Raw genomic sequence first — 17095 nt, 5'->3', positions numbered from 1 at the left:
TGAGGCACATGACTATAGAAAAGAATTGTGAAGATTTTTATAACATTTTCTAAAAGAAATCTCAAAGGTAGATGAGCTAATTTGGGTGCTTTAAACTATCTTATGTCTATGAGTGTTTTATCTGTATAGAAGTATAACATGTATGCACAAGTGTCATGGAAGCCAGAAGAGGTCAGATTCTCTAGAGTTACAGATGGTTGTAAACAGAACTCTGCAGTTCCACAACCATTTTTAAATGAGCATTTAATGTACCCATTCATTCCAAATCCATTGTTCACTCAGCAATAAAAATTATGTACCTAATATGTGCTAGGCACCGTGCTGGTGCTGGGCAAACAAAACAGCACTATCTATGAATTTATAGTCAGAAGTTTTTAAAAATAACAAGAGCCAGTGTTGGTGAATTTAAAGAACAAAGCAATCTAATGAACTGTTGAGAGCATATAAAAGAGGGAGGGAGGGTGCAAAAACAGAGAGAAAAAAGAAAAGCAAAAAGCTCGATGGTTCAGAGGATTAGTGTATTAGCTGCCACGCTGTGAACCTGAGTTCAATCCCAGAATCTTCATGGCGCAAGGAGAGAACCACCAACTTCAAGTTGTCTTCAGACTTCCACAGACGCGTATGCAGGGACACACACACATACACAAAACAAGTGTAAAAACAAAAAAATGTACATATATATACAGACATGAAAATATTTAGGATGTGATACTAATTACTGGGAACATAGACATTTAAGTGATGTGTTACTCCGCCTTCAAAGTTCAGATCCTTAAAGATCCTTACCTGACTCTGGGTACAAGTTCTTCAAAAGAATTAGCAGTCTTGATTTCATTTGTGGATAAACCAAAACATGGTCTTTTAAAAATTTTAAGAAAACTCGCACCTTCCCCCTAGTGGTCTAATCTACCAGATACGGTATTTGGTTGTGGACAGCAGAAAATCAAGTACCAGAACAGAAACCAGGTCCTACAATAGCAACTAATGATCATAAAATGAGTAATACGACCATGAGAGACCATGGAGCCTTTAAGGATGGGCTCTCCAAGTACTCAAGAATCTCGGGCCAGGAATATGAAAACACACACACACACACACACACACACACACACACACACACACACACACACACACACACACACACGAGAGGCGAGGGGAGAGAGGAGAAGAGGGAGAGAGGGAGAAAGAGAACGGTTCTGTGTTTTTTTTCTGAAGCCTCTTTCAGTCAGGCTGTTTCCCAAACCTCTCTGTGCACTGTGACAGATCTCTGCGGGACCGCCGCACCATCCCGAGCTGGGTGGCGACGTTCAGCCGAGAATGGCCCAGAGTTGGCGGGAATCTGCAATCCACTTGGGGATTAAAGAAAAAGCAAGGAAACTCTGAGCAGGACGTGAAAGCCACGCCCCCGGTTCTCTCCGCGCTCTGGCTTTCCCACCCCCGGAGTTTCCTGCCAATCCCACTTTCTCCGCTTTCGCAGGCCACGCCCACCTAGAGCTGGGGGGCAGGGCAGCATTAGACGCCGATCCGTGGCTCTGGGATAGATTGCACTTCCTACGTCGCCGCAGTCAAGACTCCGCAGGCTTCTTTGACGATCACCGAGCCGTAGTTGGGGCCGTGTTCCTGTGTCCGCTGCTGGGTCTGGTTGTCGCCGCGCCGGAGCTATGGTGTGTTGAGCCCCGAGTCCTCGAAGGGTTTGGGGCTGAGGTCCATTGACGTGGTCGGGGATCGGCCTCTGTTCCCTGCGGCGCGGGGCGGTGGGAGAGGGAGCTTACCTCACGGGCAGGCTCCTACAGTGATTCAGCATCTGCGGCCTGGCCGGCGGGAAACGATCAGTAGCCTGGGCGGCCTTTCGCTCAGCTTCTCCGCCTTACATGGGGTCCAGGCGCTCTTCCTCGCCCAGCTAGTGGCCCTCCCCTCTCAATTTACTTAGGTGGCCGATTTCAAGATGCCCTATGGTCCTTTGTCATCTGCATAGGAGGGAGACTATAGGGATGGACGGGTGCACCCGGGCATTGCCTGCGCAGACCTGAGCCTGCAGTCAGGTCTTTAGACCAAATTCATCTTCCTTGTGGGTCTATTTGTCTTAATCTGTCTCAATAGAATGCCGTCGGGAAAGGCTCCATACAGTCACTTTGTTCGAAAGGGGGAAGTAATGGATTCAGGTTTACAGCACAGGGCCCTGGGCTGCTTCTGGGGAGTCTGCCATGCGAACTCTTGGCCCTTTTGCCCTAATGAGTATTCTCCTAAGAGCAGACACACTTGCTTTAGTAATGACATTATGACTGTAGTGGTTCTGCCACGGTAGCATCTTGTGCCCACCTCTTTACTGAGGATTTGTATATATTTTAATTCATCCAGTGACAAGGTGCAGGTAGAGAGCTCAAAGTTAAACCAAACATAACTTTAATCATACTATAAAGATAAAAAAGGTCTGTAGGAAGCTGGGTGTTGTGGTGCACGAGTTTAATCCTAGCACTTAGGAGGCAGAGAGAGACAGAATTCTGTGAGTTTGAGGCTAGCCTAACTCACATAGTGTAGAGACCGACACAAAAAGAAAGAAAGAGAGAGAAAGAAAGAAAAAGAAAAGAAAGAAGAAAAGAAGAAGAAAATATGTATAGTTGAGCATGATAGTAGACACCTGTAATCTGAGCACTTGGTAGGTTGAGACAGGACTTCAAGATCATTCTCCCAGGTTTATAGCAGAAGGCCAGACCGGGCTGCATGAACCCTGTATCTCAAAGCTCTGCTGGAAAATTGTGCTGAGAATTTTTGGAGAAAAGAAGAAACCTTCAAGAGATAGACATTTAAGTCAATGTACAGAAAAGGCCTTTGCCAGGTTATTAGAGCCCTGTGTAAGAGAACAGTATGAGCAAATCGGAAGAAAAGTCGGTGTGTGCATTCTTTAGCACTTGACTACCCAAGGGAAGTGCTGTGGAGAATGGCAGGATATGGAGTTAGGGAGAACCTAGTCCATTCATCCCAACAGCTCCCGCATGGTTAAGGGACATGGTTAAGGTAGAATCACATTGCAGACCGAGTGCTGTAATAATGTCTCAGGAAAGCTGTGCTAGGAGAGAGGCTGAAACAATTGAAACACATGTCTTAATGTTAAAATTTGAACTTTGTAATATTTTCATTTAATCTGTCTTTCTTACACTTTCAGTTTCGAAACCAGTATGACAACGATGTCACTGTTTGGAGCCCTCAGGTAAAATGTTTTATGCCATTTCAATGAAGTGACTTCATGGCTGAAGTAGGTTCAGGAACCTGTGAGATTGTAAACTGGGCTTAGTGCACACCTTAATCTTCCTGGTCAGGAGGCTGAAGCCATGGGATCACGGAGTTGGTGAGCAGCTTGAGCAGCTTAGTAGAACCCTTAAAGGAAAAGGAAACAGCTGGTGAGATATAGGCTGTGAGCTTCAGGTTAGAATTAAAACTCATTTATTGGTTTTAAAACATGGAAAAAATTTTTTTTGTCTTTAGGGCAGGATTCATCAAATTGAATATGCAATGGAAGCTGTTAAGCAAGGTTCAGCAACAGTTGGTCTAAAATCGAAAACGCATGCAGTGCTGGTTGCACTGAAGGTAAGTGAAATGATAACCCTGTCTTCCTCCCCCAGGAAACAGAACTATCAAATGTAGATTTTACTGATAAATAATAAACCTCTGAACTAAAATACCATATTGTGTCTATTTAGAGAGCACAGTCAGAGCTTGCCGCTCACCAGAAGAAAATTCTCCACGTTGACAACCATATTGGTATCTCAATTGCGGGTCTAACTGCTGATGCCAGACTGTTATGGTATGTATGATTATGGAAAATGAAGCATCCATTTTGATTCTTAATAAACTATTTTTCTAAAAAAAAAAACAAAAAAACTAGATATCATAGGAAGTCATCTTCCAGAATATTGTAATTTTTAATTGTTTATTTTACTTGTGTGGGTGTTTAATCTGTATGTGTATCTGTGCACTAGCGTGTGTCTGTGCACTAGCATGTGCCTAGTTTCCTCAGAAGCCAGAAGAGGACATTAGATTCCCCTAGTATTGGGGTAACAGAAGATTGCGAGATTCAATGTGGATACTGGAATTGAACCTGGGTTTTCTGGAAGAACAGCTAAGCTATCTCTCTAGTCCCCAGAATATTAAAATTTGTAATATTGTAAATACCTTAGTGAGTTTGGGTATGAAACTAAGTATTTCTATTTCCTAATTTTTATAAGTGCTATTAAAATGGTTTTGAAAGTCCCTTAAAGTGATACTTGCTGACATATATATTGTCCCAAGCCCTTTATGCCTGAGAGCTGGGCACTCTGCTGTTAAAGGATGGCCTAAACTATTCTAGTTTTCTTCATAATGTCAATATTTAGTATACATAAGCCGGACAGTGGTGGCACATGCCTTTAATCCCAGCATTTGGGAGGCAGAGGCAGGTGGATTTCTGAGTTCAAGGCCAGCCTGGTCTACAGAGTTAGTTCCAGGACAGCCAGGGCTACACAGAGAAACCCTGCCTCACAAAAAACAAAAAATATTTAGTATACATTTGTGTTCACAAAGTTCAGGAGCATATACTTGTATACAGTTACAGATCTTGTCTGCAGAGAACTTAAAACATTTTCTTTGTAAAACAAGGTGGGAAACAGAGTAACGGGTATATTTCTGTAGTGTCCTGAGGAGGCAGGTATTTCCTGTTGAGAAATAGCACATGAGTGAAGTGGCAGGACTTTGGGGGTCACACCAGTTAAATTCTCACTTCATCGCTTAGTATCTGAGACTGAGCTAGTCACCTGACATGTAAAACACTTAGCACAGCTTTCAGAAAGAGGGAGAGAACTGACAGTGGCCAATGCTAATCTCTTTAGTTCAGCATGGTTTTATTAGGAAAAAACAAGGTAAGAGTAAGGACTAAGTTGCTGTTTGTTAACGTTTTCAAATGATTCAGCCAGTCTTTTAAGTCAGTAGTAGAGTGATCTCTGTGTTTCTGCTCTCAAAGAATAAAGTGTGGTATGTAGTCAAACCTGCTATTTAACTTAGGGGTCTAAAATAGTATCATGCCAACATTCAGTTAGTATGAAAACTTCATCAGCAAGATCTTGTGCGTGGTTGTCTTTTCAAGTTTGATATATGTTTTGTGCTTAAAGTACTTTTTAGCCTGGTGGAGGTGGTGGCACATGCCTTTAATCTCAGTACTTGGGAGGCAGAGAGGAATGGATCTCTATGAGCTCCAGGCCAGCCTGGTCTGCAGAGTGAGTTCCAGGACAGCCAGGGCTACACAAAGAGAAATCCTGCTTCAAAAAACAAAACAAAACAAAACAAGAAAATACATTTTAGTTAACTACTTTTCAAGACCTTAGACCCACATATAATTAGCGCTTGCCATGTTAAATAGTATAATTTTAGAAAGACTTAGAAAATTGGCTTTAATATACTGGACAGCTTGATGTTAACATCTAGTCAACATTTGATGAGGGGCCAAGAGGTCAAGGAGTTTGTCTATCTTATTAGAGGCTTGGGGTATGGCTTCCGCTCTAGAAGAACAGCCCCAAAATAAAACTTGGTCATCGATGTGACATGATTTCCTAGGAGGCCAGTGTGGAGACATAGGAGCATAGCTTTTTCTGACTGTCCCCTTCCAGGGGCACCGGCTTTCCTCTCCTTGCTACTTACCTGGCTTGGATCTTGTTAGAGTTATCAGTGAGATTCAGCCGTAGGATGGCTTACATCTTCTCTGACACTTATGCCTGCTTTCAAGAAAAATACAAAACTTTTCCTCTTTTTCTGGTTTGAAACCTAAAATTAAGGCATGTGATTGCTGACAATAGGAAGGACAAGAGAAGAGAAGGCACTTTTTGGCTCCTCCTCTAGTCTGTAAGTACTGAGTCCAGGATTTTGTACCCAGTGATAGTAAGATCACTTATTCAGTTACTGAGTTACTAAGCATTTTATAGTATGAAGCTGGTTCCAAACATCTGGTCTTCTTGCCATCACTTTGCAAATGCTTGATCGTAGCGGTGTGATGCCTTGCCTCACCTGTCATTTATTTTTAAAACTTCATATGGTCCAGAGTTTAGTTCACACAAAAAAAGGAATCTAAACAGAGCTTACCTTTCTGATTTTTATGGATGTATTCCATGAAAATGCTTGCAGGAAAACAAAATGGAATCAAACTGCTTTGTTTAAATGTTTATATTGTATTTATTCTCTGTAATATGAACTGATTAATTTTTTTTGTTTGCTTTCTTTTTTAGCAACTTTATGCGCCAAGAGTGTTTGGATTCCAGATTTGTGTTTGACAGACCACTTCCTGTGTCTCGCCTGGTGTCTCTAATTGGAAGCAGTATCCTTTATGCTGGCATTTCTAAATGTAAACTGTAAAGTTTGGGTTACTTAGTGTTTGCTCAGTTACTTGGGAAATGATAGTATAAACATAAATCAGATTATAAAGGTTTGAGGAATTGGATTACTCTTTCACTAGCCTTTATAAACAGTTGATATTTCCAAAATTCAGTAGCTCAATTTAAGGAAACTATTCAATTATTATTTGTAGACAATAAAGTTTCTGAATGGTTTTGGTTAGCGCCCCCCCCCAAGTTCTTGCCCCTTATATTCAAAATAATTTCCTTTATAGGAAGAGATTACTTTGTTAGTGTTCACTCTTCACTTTGATGAAAATTCAAACTTTGTATATTAGGCGAAAGGAATACTCTTCTGTTACTTTCTTGTAGAAAATTATGAAACAATTAAACTAGACATAGCGAGTTCCAGGACAGCCAGGGCTACGTGATGAGACCCTGTCTCAAAAACAAAAAAAGAAGAAGAAGAAGCTAGAAGTTTTTTTTCATTTAGTACATGTTGAAACAAGCTCCTTAACTAGCTTCAGAGACCCAGATCCCAACACAGCGATATGGCCGGAGGCCGTATGGTGTTGGGCTGCTCATTGCTGGTTATGATGTGAGTTCTTGTATTATCTACTGTTTCTGTGACAGAGTACCTTACACAAACCACCTGGGGGAGAAGGGTTTATTCTGACGTAGGGCTGAGGATACGAGAGCGTGTCGTGCTGGGGAACCTGAGGTGGTCAGTCATGCTGCGTTGCAGTTAGAATGCAGGAGAGATGAGCGCTGATGTTCAGCTTGTTTGCTCCTGTAGGTAATCCAGGACAGAGCCTATGAGAAGGTGCCAGTCACTGTCAGACTGAGTTTTTCCCTGTTCATTTAAATGTGTCTGGAGCTGGGCATGGGCTTGCACGCCTTTAATCTCAGCACTAGGGAGGCAGAGGCAGGTGGATCTCTGACTTCAGATTTATAATAAACATTAACCTTCACACTTATCGCAGTTATATCCTAACAATGGTTTAGCTTAGAAATTTTATGATTTCTAGTCAATTCAAAGTCAAGAATTACATAATCTGTTTTTCTGTTTATAGGATATGGGCCCTCACATTTTCCAAACCTGCCCATCTGCTAACTATTTTGACTGCAGAGCTATGTCTATCGGAGCCCGTTCTCAATCAGCTCGTACTTACCTGGAGAGACATATGTCTGAATTTATGGAGTGTAAGTGTAGTTTGGCTTACTTTATTTTGTTTTGCCTCTTCTAGTCTTTATAGTTAGCAAACCTACCCTAAGTGAGGAAAACTAATAGTCTTTAGTTTTTAAAAATCTTAAGTTCATAAAGTGTCTGTTGTTTTGTAACACATGTTCAGTTTTACTTCTAGCTACTAAGAGAACTTTATCAAAATATAAATATGTCTCCAACCTTGAAAAGTCTTGACATGTTTAGTCTGAAGTAGGCCCTGGTCAGGGTTGAAACCCATTATACTAGTTGCTATTTGTAAATTCTGTTTACAACTTAAATTGTTTGTAAGTCTATTTCTACTTTAGGCCACATAGAATTTCCGCATTAAGTGGCCCATAAGTAGTAAAAGCAGTGTAGCCGTGGGAAAGAGGGCAAAGGGTGTAAGATGATGAACTGGTTTTCAAGCACTTTGCTTTGCATTAGAAGAAGGTTTAATATCAGGGCTTTGTTTTGGTTTGGTTTTTTTCCTCAAGATTTTTTTGTCTTGGTTTCATAAATTTTCCTGTGGCAGTATAGTATTCTTTGAAGGAAGTAGGAGTTCCCAAGATTACCCACATATTTGGAGATTTTTGAGAACTTAGCTTGCAGTCATACCCTAGCCAAGGCTTACCGTGGTATAAGGGTTCATAGCTTGGTCACAGAAGGAAACAGGAACCTGCAGGCTTCCCTGTGCTCCTGCCCTTCTCATGAGTGTCATGGCAGCTGAGTGACGCTTCTGTCCAAGGAGCTTTGCTACAGAATCGTTCAAACCTGGAGGGTATTTAGGCAATAGTTCCAGTGTTGTAATATAGATGACACTGCCTTATGATGGCTTAGCTCAGGATGTTTTGACTTTATTATATGCAAAAACAAATGCACTGCAAAATCAATGAGTTCCTGAATTTAAATTTTTATCTCCTCCTGGGTTAGCCACTTATAAGATCCTCTATCCTAGTACAGGACAGCAGCAGTGAGTCATGAGTCTTAGCCAGCCACACAGTCACATTGCTAAGCCGTAACATTTGGTAGGCAAGGTGTGTTGTATGCACATTTTATGTAACGTTGGCCATTTACTGTGGGTAGTCCCATTGTAAGTTAGGCAATATCTGGACGTAGGCTTTTGTTACATTTACTTAAGTCTTTCAGTGGTATTTTGTAATTTTTACTTTATAACTCTTGTGTTTCTTTTTTTTTTTTTTTTTTTTTGGTTTTTCGAGACAGGGTTTTTCTGTGTAGCCTTGGCTGTCCTGGAACTCACTTTGTAGACCAGGCTGACCTCGAACTCAGAAATCTGCCTGCCTCTGCCTCCGAAGTGCTGGGATTAAGGGCGTGCGCCGCCACTGCCCGACTTGTGTTTCTTTTGTTTAACTTATTCATACTTTATTCTTTTCATATTATTTTAAGCATTTTCTCAATATCATTTGCAGATTGCTTATTATAAGAACTTGATATTTACATATTGATTGCATGTCCTGAAACCTTAAGAACACTTCATTAATTCCAATCTAGTGGATTCTTTAGATCTGAGATCATGTCACTAGATCATATCATTAGCAGTAGAGGTAGTTTTACTTCTTTTTTTTGTTGTTTTTTTTGGTTTTTTGAGACAGGGTTTCTCTGTGTAGTCTTGGCTGTCCTGGAACTCACTTTGTAGACCAGGCTGACCTCGAACTCAGAAATCTGCCTGCCTCTGCCTCCCGAGTGCTGGAATTAAAGGCGTGCGCCACCACCGCCCGGCTGTAGTTTTACTTCTTACGTCCTAGTCTTAATGTGTGCTATTTCTTTCTTGCTTCCCAGATAGGTGCATTTTGTTTATATTGAATGCCTTGGCTAGAACTGTCAGTATAGTGATGAGTGAAAGTGGTGAGGGCATTTGTCCTTGTTTTATTCCTGAGACTAAGGGGAAAGCATTCAGTCATTCTCTTAAGTATGATGTGAGCTGTGAGATGAATTAGTGTTTTATTAGGTAGGAGTTGGGAGTTTATCACATGCATGTTATAGCTGATTCAAATGGTCACATCTTTTTTCCTCTTAGTCTATTAATGTCTGTGTTACATTGGTTGACTTTTCAAATGTTAACCATGTATACATTCCTGAGGAAAAAACACTCTTGGTTACTATGTATAATCTTTTCTCCTTTGTTGTTGGGTGGTGGTGGTGGTGGTGGTGGTGGTGGTGGTGGTGGTGGTAGAAATGGTGGTAGTAGTTTTATTTTGGTTAAAATGAGGTCTCACTGTGTAATTGAGATTGACCTGGAATTCTCTATGTAGCTCAAACTACTCATAATCTCCACCCTAGCCCCATACCCTCCCAAGAGCTAAGGTAATAGATATGAACCACTTATTTGGGTGTCTTTATTCATAGGGAAGATTGGTCTGTAATTGTCTGTAATGACTTTGAAATCTGGTAATACTGACCACATACAAAGAACTGAAGACTCATTATTTATGAATATAAAAACCTGAATTCTACAAAACACATTCTATAAATGTCATTTGTGACCAGGACTTTTATTTAATCTAGTGAAAGACAGATCATATTTATTACTAAAAGACATCAAGTAGTCATTGATGTTGGTTGATATTAGATTAGATTAGATACTAACATTACACTTTTGGCTGTCTTATTCTATATAATATGTCACTCAAGCCACAATTAAAGACTACATTAATTAAAAGAAGCCTTATTATGATGGTGAAATTAAGAAATTATTTTGTAATTTATTGCATACAGGCAATTTGGATGAACTGGTTAAACATGGCCTGCGTGCCTTAAGAGAAACACTCCCTGCAGAGCAGGACCTGACCACAAAGAATGTTTCCATTGGAATTGTTGGTAAAGACTTGGAATTTACAATCTATGATGATGATGATGTGTCTCCATTCCTGGATGGTCTTGAAGAAAGACCACAGAGAAAAGCACAGGTATGTTCCATGTTACGACTCCTAACATGAGGCTTCAGCTTTACCGTAAACTGCTGTCCCTATCACAACCGTGTAAATTCTTGGCTTTTGTCTTTCATTACTGAGGTAGGTCCATAATTGAAATAACAATTAAGAAAGCACTGACTCAAGTAAAAAAAAATTTGGGGGTGGGGTGGGGCGCGGGGTTTGAGACAGGGTTTCTCTGTATAGCCCTGGCTGTCCTGGAGCTCACTTTGTAAACCAGGCTGGCCTCGAACTCAGAAATCCGCCTGCCTCTGCCTCCCAAGTGCTGGGACTAAAGGCGTGCGCCACCACGCTCAGCAAATAAAATATTTTTATAGTAGTGATCTCCAGAAACACAAAAAGGAAGAAGGGTTTGGTTCTCTATCACTGCATAACTAAGGTCACCCCAGATTTACAGATTTAGATCACATTTCTTAGAGTTGTGTTGTGGACTGATGCATGGATGGTAGACTGCTGCTCTTACTTGGAACCTCACAAATGCTGCCCTCTGACTGAAGCAGGGGCAGAGCAACCAAGACGACTTCATTCCTTACCTACCCACTCTCTGGCTAGCTCAGGGAACCAGGTAGAAGGCTGCGAGGCTGCAGACTGCTAGAATGACTAGGCTTCTGTCTACAAAGGACCCCTACTACAAAGTGGCAGGTCAGAACTTCCAAAACCTGAAAAGTAAAGGTTGCCTGCCAGCCATTCTTGAGGCTAGAACTAAGGACTGATACAACTTCAGTTTAGCACATTTTTAGGTTAAAGTGAATGAGAGGGCCAGCCTGGGTTCTTCTGAGAAGGGTCCAGAAGAGAATACATGTTGGGAACTAGCTTTGGACACTTAAGTTAGCTATCCATAAATGGTGACAAAAAGCACTAAGAAACATTGATTTCAGACAAAACACAACCTGAAAATAAAATTGGTTAAGTCTAGGGTTATGAATCTTTCCTGACAATATGTGATTTTTTTCCCTCGCAATCCTGTTTAACCTCTAAGCAGGTAGAATTACAGACATGCACTCTACACATAGCTCATGTTTGCTGCTAATGGATGTGGATTTTATGGTTATGGAACATAAAGAGTGGTACAGGAATTATTTTCTACTGATTATAGGATCATGCCTCTAATCCTAGCACAGTGACACACATTCTCCAAAAGAGGTGGTGGTGGTAGAGTTTTTTCCAGCTTCAATTTTTGAGTTTATCTTAAATTGGCAAAGATGCTATTGGTACTATATGTGAGAGTGAGATTTGCATTTTAGATGTTAGCAAGAACTAGCATTTAGAAAGGATACTTGGAATTCCATATAGCTGCTGTTATTTTTTTCTGTTTGTTGGTTGAACAGAAGGAAGTCTAAAAGGTGCTGACTGTGTTCTAAACACAGCAGTGAAACATAAGAAAGGCTTAACTCTTGAAGAAGACAAATGATAAATAGTGGAATTATCTTTAAGTTGGCAGAACTGAAATTACACACACATACACACACACATATTTTATATATTTTTTTTAAGTTTTATTCAAAAGTTTAATAGACTATTGTACTAAAATCAAGTATCTGCAAAATCTTATAACCTCTTACTGATTTTTTTATATTATATTACTTGTGATTTAATGGTATATATTAAATGCTCACTTTACATCTTTTCAATTCTTCTTTTTTACAGCCTTCACAGGCTGCTGAGGAACCTGCAGAAAAAGCTGATGAACCAATGGAACATTAAGTGATAAAGGTTACTAGGACATGAGGATGCAGGGACAAACACTGGTGACAGTAATCTGTATTTTAAACCAACAGCTGCAGTGTATTGGCTGGTATGTTTTAGAAATCAGTCCGGATGTGAGTTTTCTCTAAGCAACTTCACAGAAACCATATAATGGGTGCATTTTCTTTGAATGGGTATACATAATCATTTTCTAGGAAGTATAGGTATCTATACCAATGTTTTTATATGAAGAAAATAAGTGTCTTTGCAGTTTTAAAGACAACTGTGAAATAAAATTGTTTCACCACCTATTGTGTCGAGGTTTTGTTTTTAAGTAGTTTCAACTGTACATGGAAGATAATATTACAATGGTCACTTGTTATATATGTCAGATTATATTGTTTTGGCTTTTTTTTTTTCTTCGAGACAGGATTTCTCTGTGTAGCCCTGGCTGTCCTGGAACTCACTCTGTAGACCAGGCTGGCCTGGAACTCAGAAATCCGCCTGCCTGTGCCTCCCAAGTGCTGGGATTAAAGGCGTGCACCACCACTACCCGGCTTGTTTTGGCTTTTTTTAGTGATATAGAAAAATGCCTCTTAACAATACAACTTTAAGCAACTTAATTTGCTTATGTAGACTGGCTATATTGCAAATTCATGTAGATGGTCTCATAACACAAATTCCACAGTGCATACCTGGGATTTATTCTGAAGATGACAAGCCAGGCTTGGCGGTGCATGCCTTAATCCCAGAAGTTCTGTGCTGAGGCAGGAGAATCGGGAATTATAGATCATGCTCTGCTTCAGATGATGTTTGAAGCCAGTCTGGGAACATGAGACCTTGTGTAAGTAGTAAAAAAATCACTACTTCCAAACAGACGTGATACTGACCTGGAGCTGTATCTGAAGTTGTAGTCTGCTTATTCAGTGCTCACACTTAGGTTCAGTTACCCTACTACTCTCCCTTCCCCCCAAAACATATTATTAAAATGAGCAGTTTTGTATCCAACAGATAGCAACAATTATGACCCTGGCCTATGAAAAATTTGTCGAAATTAACAAAAGAGACATCTTAATCTCAAACCTTTTTACCCTACCCCAAGTCTGGAGGTTGCCTTCTGTTCTCATGAGCCATGTACTTGGGTATAGCAAAATGGTTTGTAAGCCATGAAAAAGGAAATTAAAGCAAGTCCTTTTAGAGTCAAGTTTGTTTGGTTTGGTTTGGTTTTGGGTTTTTTGGTTTTTTGGGTTTTTTTTTTGTTTTTCGAGACAGGGTTTCTCTGTATAGCCCTGGCTGTCCTGGAACTCACTCTGTAGATCAGACTGGCCTCGAACTCAGAAATCCACCTGCTTCTGCCTCCGAAGTGCTGGGATCAAAGGCGTGCGCTACCACCACCCAGCCTAGAGTCAAGTTTTTTACTGTGTTAAAGATTGGAGGAATTTTTCCCAGTGTAACACCCACTTCTAGAGAAGAGATATTTCTTTATGGATGGTAACCCAGATTTCAGACATAATTCTAATCAGCTACTTTTGGTTTTAGCCAATTTTATTCAGTCCTATTTTAAAGAAGCCCTTTGGAGAAATACTATAGTTAAAAGAGAATTTGTGACACATTATAAGCTCAAAATTCATGATCTTTAAAATAGTTTTTCAAAAAGTCTCAATTGCTTAGATACTTTTATAACTTCTCGAAGGGAAAATGAAAGAAAGGCAAAACCCTGTTGGCTTTATTAACAATCTTTGATCATTAGTATTTGTGATGTCAGTATGTACTGGAAATAACCTCAGAACACTGTCTATAAAGCTTAGAACAGGCTACAGTACCATGTGGCTGTGTGCGGGGTTGCATCAAACACATGCAAAACACTAAAACTTCCTAATTTCCTGAACTTACAGTGTGTAGTGTAGGGAGGGAGACAAAAGTTAGTAACTTGTATCCTGTACCTCTTCGTCTATGCCTTTCTCACTTTGTTGTTAAAAGATAAAAATTGTGTGCTTTTTATCTGTTTCCTAAGTACAAGATAGAACTCAAAGATTAAAAAATGACTGAACTTAATTCTAAGGACAGTTTTGGTAGGGTTTTGTTTTTGTTTTTTTCTCCTCCCAGTATGTATGTGGTTTTAATCTTAAGACACTGATTTTTAAATTTCAATCCACTTTGGAACTACAAAAAAATAAAAAATAAAATGACTTCATTAAGAGCCACTTGCTAACCCTGTTTGTAGGGGTGCATGTCTTCAATCCCAGCACTTGGAAGGCAGAGGCAAGTGGATCTCGTGTGGGGCCAGCCAGGGCGATACAAAGAAACCTTGTCTAAGCCAATTGCTGTGCAATTAAACCAGTAACTAGCCCTACAGGATAAAGGTTTGCTGCTGCTTAGTGGCTGCTGGTCTACATCCAGTTTCAGTGGGACCCCCTTCTCAAGCCAGTAAGTCAGAACGATGGAGCAGAATGCCCAAGGTCTGGCCACCTACTAAAACGTGCAAGTGTGTGTACCTCATTCAAAAGTTTTCACTTAAAGGACTTTACAGAGTTGGATGTGATCCCCTTTCTGTTTAGTCTGTTGTACTCAGTTACTCCATTTAGTCTGCTAGGCAACAGTAAGATTCCCCGTGTTCTGTAACAAAGATGTCATCTGGAATCTACACATCTTCACATGCAGCTCTATGAGCTGGCACAGTGAAAAAGAAAAAGAAAAGTAGACATCAGAACTCATGTTCTAAGCTCTTAGTGTTTGACCATTAAGCCATTGGAGCAAGTCTCTTTAGTCCTCAGCTTGTACACTTTTATAATTCTTGATATACAAAGTTTTTACATTGAAGTAATTTGTGATTTGGAAAGCATTGGAAATGATACGGTTAAGAAGTGTAAAAAGTCTTCAAAATGCACGTTATAAGAATTGGTGAAGCTACATAAGCATTTGATACCAGTTAAGCTCCATGCTTTAAAATGCAAAACCATTCACGTTGCCAGTGGCATGTTCAGGTGCAGGCCTAAAATGCTGGCTTTTAAGTCTGTAGCAACTCGGTCATGAAGAACCTGGAAGTTTAACGTGAGGAATGGCTATGGTTAGTCGACAACGCTGTGGCCCTTGTTGCTAAACCTAATCTCTACACCTTGTTTGGTGTCCTTTCTTTCTGTAGCCTCTCAGTAAGTCAAGTGAGCTTGGAGAACTAATAACTGCGTTTGTGATGATTCTATGTGAAAAAAGCTGAGTACACGAAACATTCTTGAATGCATCTCATTCTCAGAAAATTGTGCGGAATAAAGAAAGCTAATCTCAACAATTCCGTTGTATGGTTCCATTTATATGTTAGAATGGAGAGATAGCTGCCAGGGTTAAAGTGGGCACCTGGCTGTGACAGCTGATGGGCAGCAGGAGCGGTCTCTGGTGGAGCTGTTCTTTATCTGACTCTTGGTCATCATACAGAACTGAATGTGTTGTTTAGAAGCAAGTACATAAGTGAGATTCTATAAACTGGTGAAGTCTCTGAGGAGACATGTCAGTTTCCTGCAAGACTTCCCAAGACTGAGGAACTGGGCAAAGACTAGAGGTCTGTTGGAATCATGTTGTCTTACAATTACCTAGATTAAAAACATCTTATAAGCATAAACCAGACGTGATAGCACTTGTTTGAAATCCCAGCACTTGGGAGGCTAAGGCCGGAGAGAAGCAGACTGAGGCATTGAAGGCCAGCCTGGACAGTAAGACTGTCTAAAATCAAAATCAGAGAGGTGGCTCCTCTAAGGACTGGAGATGCGCAGCCTCTGCTATGTTTTGAGTGCTGGGAATTTGTTTTTTAAACTCAATGTTTCCAGAAAAGAGAATTGTCAGAATAGCTGCATTCCATGTAGATAAGAAAACAGTTTGTATTCTGTGTCCTGCAAGTGAGGTTAGCAAGTTTTGTATACACAGTATGTGTATCCATGTTGTAATTCCAACTCCTCAGAAACTGAAGACCACCTTTCAAGACCAGTCTGGCAATTTGAAAAGAGGCTGTTGAGGATTTCAAATATTTTGTTATTAATAATTGACCAGGACATTGGGATAAGATATGGAACTACAAATGAACAAAATCTAATGTACTATGTCTAAGTACAGCTGTAACTAGTCGGTCTTTGAAGAGAAGAAAAATCTTTTGATGTTGACTCTCTCCCCCGTTATACTTAAAACTTTTTTAACGTATTGGATGCTCTGAAAGAATAGCAAGAGGCCAGTCTTTGTTTGTTTTGTTGTTGTTTTGTTTTCTGGTTTTTCGAGACAGGGTTTCTCGAGACAGGGTTTCTCTGTATAGCCCTGGCTGTCCTGGAACTCACTCTGTAGACCAGGCTGGCCTCGAACTCAGAAATCCGCCTACCTCTGCCTCCTAAGTGCTGGGATTAAAGGCGTGTGCCACAACTGACTGGCCAAGGCCATTCTTGAATAAAGAATAGAAATGATAGTTGTCAGACAACTTCTGATACTCCAATAACTCCAGTCAATGGAATAAAGATCACCATATTCAGATTCAGATCACCAGAGGTGTTAAGCCTTCAAGTGCATTTTCATGAAACCTAGTCATCTTATTAAAATATCTGAAATAATCTGCCTAAGAAATGGTTGAGTTTCCAATTTATAAGTGAAAGGAAGAGGAAAGTCCGCTGGACTTCTCTGTTTCTCTTTGGTACACGTTTTAGTTCCTGGGAAGACAATTTCTAAGGAACTGCTAACTGACCACAGCGCTTAAGTCAGCTCCTAACTCGCTGGGAAAACTAAAATACTTGCTCACACTGCTGCAGAAACCAACCCCAAGAGAGGAAGAAGACAGCACACACTTCCAGGGCGCAACTCAGGGCGGAAGAGGCTTGTCCTTTCTGGGTCTCCGTACAGGCTCTGTAGCTGCATCCTTGCTGGTCTCCCCGCCC

General features: G+C 40.5%; 1 protein-coding gene across 1 annotated transcript; it reads left to right on the top strand.

Moving 5' to 3' along the window:
- Positions 1-1548: 1548 nt before the first annotated feature.
- Positions 1549-12501, top strand: Psma1 (proteasome subunit alpha 1). Its single transcript, XM_021197443.1, has 9 exons — positions 1549-1664; positions 3164-3208; positions 3484-3585; positions 3699-3802; positions 6249-6337; positions 6881-6951; positions 7427-7556; positions 10291-10481; positions 12153-12501. Exons 1-9 carry the CDS (start codon positions 1662-1664, stop codon positions 12207-12209), a joined length of 792 nt encoding a protein of 263 aa, XP_021053102.1. The 5' UTR covers positions 1549-1661; the 3' UTR covers positions 12210-12501.
- Positions 12502-17095: the final 4594 nt, after the last annotated feature.

Source organism: Mus pahari, chromosome 1 (assembly GCF_900095145.1).
Source record: "Mus pahari chromosome 1, PAHARI_EIJ_v1.1, whole genome shotgun sequence".
Lineage (NCBI taxonomy): Eukaryota > Metazoa > Chordata > Mammalia > Rodentia > Muridae > Mus > Mus pahari.
The sequence above is the reverse complement of the archived record's forward strand: the minus strand, read 5'-3'. Positions and strand labels throughout refer to the sequence as shown.